A 3,968-nucleotide genomic window follows, 5' to 3' on the forward strand; every position below is an offset into this window, starting at 1 on the left:
AGTAAAGAGTATGTCTCTTGTGAGACGGTCTCACGAATATCTATCTGTGAGCTGGGTCAACCCTATCGATATTCACAAAAAATAATAATACTCTTAGCATAAAAAGTAATATTTTTTCATTGATGACTCAAATAAGACTATATCTCATAAAATACGATATGTGATACCGTCTCACGCAAGTTTTTTTCTTTATTAAAAATGATCTTCCATTGGCAACAAGAAATCCTTGCTAAAAACATGCCGAAAAGGACGGCTTTCTAACTTCCGCCACGAAAATAAACAATTGATCGTAAAAGCACAATTTTTATAAGATCGCTTTGCATTTATAAAATTAAATAAATTATCAAGAATTCCATCGACGTCGATCCTCTTTTTTAAAATAATTATATATATCTAATTTTGAATAAATTAAAGCTCGTGGAACTGAAGCACTACATAAAATTAAGAAACAGGAACAAAGCTTCCACTAATATAATCTGCTAAATTTAGCTCTATGTCGTATTATTATACCTAAACTAATTAATCTATAGCTAAATTTAGCACCTGTTCCTGTTCTTCGACAAATCTTAAATTCTTAATACATATTATATTACAATTCATCATTTGCTATCCTACACAAGATATGGCCCAGAATTGGCTGTCTTCCACGGACGGTCGCCTCTTTTCTTACCTTTTCCATTATTTTCCGGTCTCGAATTCTTGGAGGAAAAAAAAAAAGCAAAACAAAAACAAAGACAAAAACAAGTTGGGATTCGTTTTTGCGTTCTTTCTCAATCCAGCGTTTTCAGGGATAGAAATTAAGATACAGTCTTGCTCTAGAAAATCAGTGGTTTTTTCCTTGGCCTAATTTTCTTTTCTCTACCTGAAGCTGACACCAAATGTGTGTGTCCAGAAATCAGATGTAGTCTCAGCAGCAACAGGGGAGGTGCTCGATATCGGCACCAGGCAAAGGCCTCGGCCTTTTAAATCTATTTTTAACCCTTCTCGATCCTTAGGTTTATTACCCGCGGCCTGCATAAAATATATATGCTGAAGCTACGAACAAGAACAGCTTAAATTTACAAATGTTAATTCTATATTATTGTTAAAGATCATCGGTTTCGATCATTTTCATACATATGTCCTTAAAGCAAATGGAGGGAAAAATAAATAATTGTAGTTAAGTCATCTTATTCCTAGATTTACCTGTTGATGTTGCAGTACTGGAGGAGATCCATTTTTCAAATATGGAGTACTTAATACCTGTAAGTGAGTGACGTACAAAAGTATGTATTAAAATCTGAGTTAAGAGTGTAATTTAAGAGCAATAATGAAGCATTTTGAGTTAAGTTATTGTTAGGGTCTAGCATACCTTGACTTGATCATGGAGAAACTTGATATATTCAATTGCTTCATGCAGAACTGATGCTGTATCAGTCTGAAAGGATAATAAACCTTCCTTCAGTTAATCTAAAAAGGACTTATAAAATATTAATAAAGCTGTTGAAATGTGGAAAAAAGATGGAATATTTTACCTTCCCGAAAGGTGAAACCAATTGCTGGAGGGCGGTTACTCGATCCCCCAGTTTCTCTTTTCGGACCTGTCGAAAAAGTTTGAAGTTAACATCCGTTTTCTTGCAAGAAACAGTGGTTAAGAAGAAGAAGAAGAAGAAGAAGACTAAAGTCGCCATTAAATTTTTTCCAAAATCTGAGTATGATCAAGTCTATTTACTGTACCTTAAAGGTTGGCAATGGTGATGGGGTCTCGATCCGGGGACGCTTTATGGCCCGTTCGCTGCTGTTTTGTTTCTTTGCCATCGAGACCACGTCTCGGGCTCCTTCGTGATTGTTTGCAGCACTGATGTTAATCGGGATGTTATTTTCTATGCTGTTGTGAATTGATGGAAGGATTGGGGAGTTTGTGGAAGGGATAAAGTTGGACGAATCATTGCGGAAAGGTGGAGTGGCGTTCCAGAAGCGTGCGGTGTTGTTACTGAACAGCAAATGATTAGCAGGCTGTTGCCTTGATGGCTGGATCACCATGGAAGAAGATTTAGGCAAACTGGACAGTAATAGTTCGTTCTGATTCATTCCACAGTTTGCGTCCGACAAATAATTCATCTCCTGGTCATCTAAGAAAGATAATACGTGAGGCTGAGGATTATCTTGACCCAACAAATTCTGCATCAAGGATGAAGTGTAGCTATATGAAGATGGATTCAGTGGAAAGTTGAAAGGTATTTCTTCGCAAGTTGCAGCACATGATTCGATGGAATTAGCAGTGGAATTTAATGGCTGATGATGTATAGAAAAATCCTGAATCACTTGTTTGAATGGGTTGCCGGACAAATCTTCACAGAAATTCTTGGGATTGATCCAGTTTTCTTGCCGATAATTCCTTATTTGAGAATAGTTTTTCTCTGATCTCCCACTTTCATGCCTGCAAGATGACAAGAAGAAAACAAATGAAAAACTTGGACAAGTGACTGTCTTCTGCAGATGATTACAAACAAAACAAATCAAAAAATCCCAACTTTTCTCAAGAGTGCTACTGAATTTCTTTACCAGTATCAGGGCAAGAAGTTGGTCTCTTAAAAAATCGAAGGAAAAACTTACAGAAAATCCTGATTCCAACAATCAGTTGACAAGCTTCCATTTGAAATTCGCAGCTGACTTTTTGGTGCATCTGGAAAAGTAGTGCAGCTACCATCGGAAGCTGAACCGGCGGAGTCATCGCTTGATATCACCGTGTTATTCACGTCCATCACCGGTTCATCACAATTACTCGGCCACCCCAAGTTTCCGAAGTCGTTGACTGCCCATGAACATGGCGAGGAACCGAACAGATTTTTAGGCGAATTCCACCAGTTCGCGCTGCAAACTTGAAATTCTTCCGCCATATCCACCTTTGAAATCATGCAAGTGTCTCGAGAATTTGCCCTAGCTCTATTTTATTTCTTGTGAATTGCTTGTTCTTTCTCAAGTCAGATGAATATATATATATGTATATATAAACGGGAATTCTTGGATTTTGCGAAATGGGTTTTGTATGAAAGTAAATTCAATCCAGACCGACGTATATATATATAGACATGGATATATATGTACACATGAACAGTTGGTGGAGCAGACAGTGAATTAAACTACTGGAATTTGGTTGACATTCGAGTTTGGATTAGACAAATGAAATTAGTTTGTGGAATTTTATTTTATCGGAATTAGAATAAAAAAGAATTTTACTTGGAATACTATCTTTTTTTCATGTGCAAATGTTAGTTTTTATTCTGCATTTTATTGATGTAATAGATTTGATATATTATAAATATGAATTTGTATGCATAAAAACAAATTAGTTGTGATTTTTCATTTTTGAATGGCAACTTTACAAAATATGCCATGGTAATATGCTTTTGCTTTACAAAAAATATTTAGATTATTATGTTTTTAATATTCAAACTTTTAAATCATTCGCTCATCTTTATTATTACCAATAATATGCTAATAAATTATTTTTTACGCAAACATTTTGTTGTTAGAAATAACTTATGATTATATTTAATATAAAATATATTATTTCATGTCAAATTTAAATTTTATGGTGTTTTGTAGGTTTTTTTTTTAAAAAAAAAAGTTTGAATTTTATTTTTTTAAAAAAAATGGTTTGAGGTGATGTAGTCATTTTGTGATTATTTTATAAAATATTAGGTCTCTTGTGAGACGGTCTCACGAATCTTTATCCGTGAGACGAGCCAACTTTATCGATATTCATAATAAAAAATAATACTCTTAGCATAAAAAGTAATATTTTTTCATGGATGACCCAAATAAGATATTCGTCTCACAAAATACAACTCTTGAAACTGTCTCATATAAGTTTTTGTCATTATTAAAATTTCATTTGTCTACTACTTTTGATGAAGGCATTAGTTTTGTCCTTTCATAAGAATAAACAATTTCAACTTGCTAGTGTTTGGGATATATTACAAAAA

The 3,968-nt window shown here is 34.2% G+C and overlaps 1 protein-coding gene across 1 annotated transcript; it reads right to left on the reverse strand.

Annotated features, from left to right (window-relative positions):
- Positions 1 to 368: 368 nt before the first annotated feature.
- LOC140838802 (transcription factor bHLH112-like) lies at positions 369 to 3,115 on the reverse strand. Its single transcript, XM_073205367.1, has 6 exons — positions 2,596 to 3,115; positions 1,717 to 2,419; positions 1,515 to 1,580; positions 1,352 to 1,417; positions 1,186 to 1,242; positions 369 to 1,011 (listed from the first exon to the last, which is right to left on the reverse strand). The coding sequence occupies exons 1-6, from the start codon at positions 2,895 to 2,897 to the stop codon at positions 859 to 861; spliced, it is 1,347 nt and encodes a 448-aa protein (XP_073061468.1). The 5' UTR covers positions 2,898 to 3,115; the 3' UTR covers positions 369 to 858.
- Between the last annotated feature and the right edge of the window lie 853 nt (positions 3,116 to 3,968).

This window comes from Primulina eburnea, chromosome 8, assembly GCF_022965805.1.
Source record: "Primulina eburnea isolate SZY01 chromosome 8, ASM2296580v1, whole genome shotgun sequence".
In the NCBI taxonomy this organism is placed as follows: domain Eukaryota; kingdom Viridiplantae; phylum Streptophyta; class Magnoliopsida; order Lamiales; family Gesneriaceae; genus Primulina; species Primulina eburnea.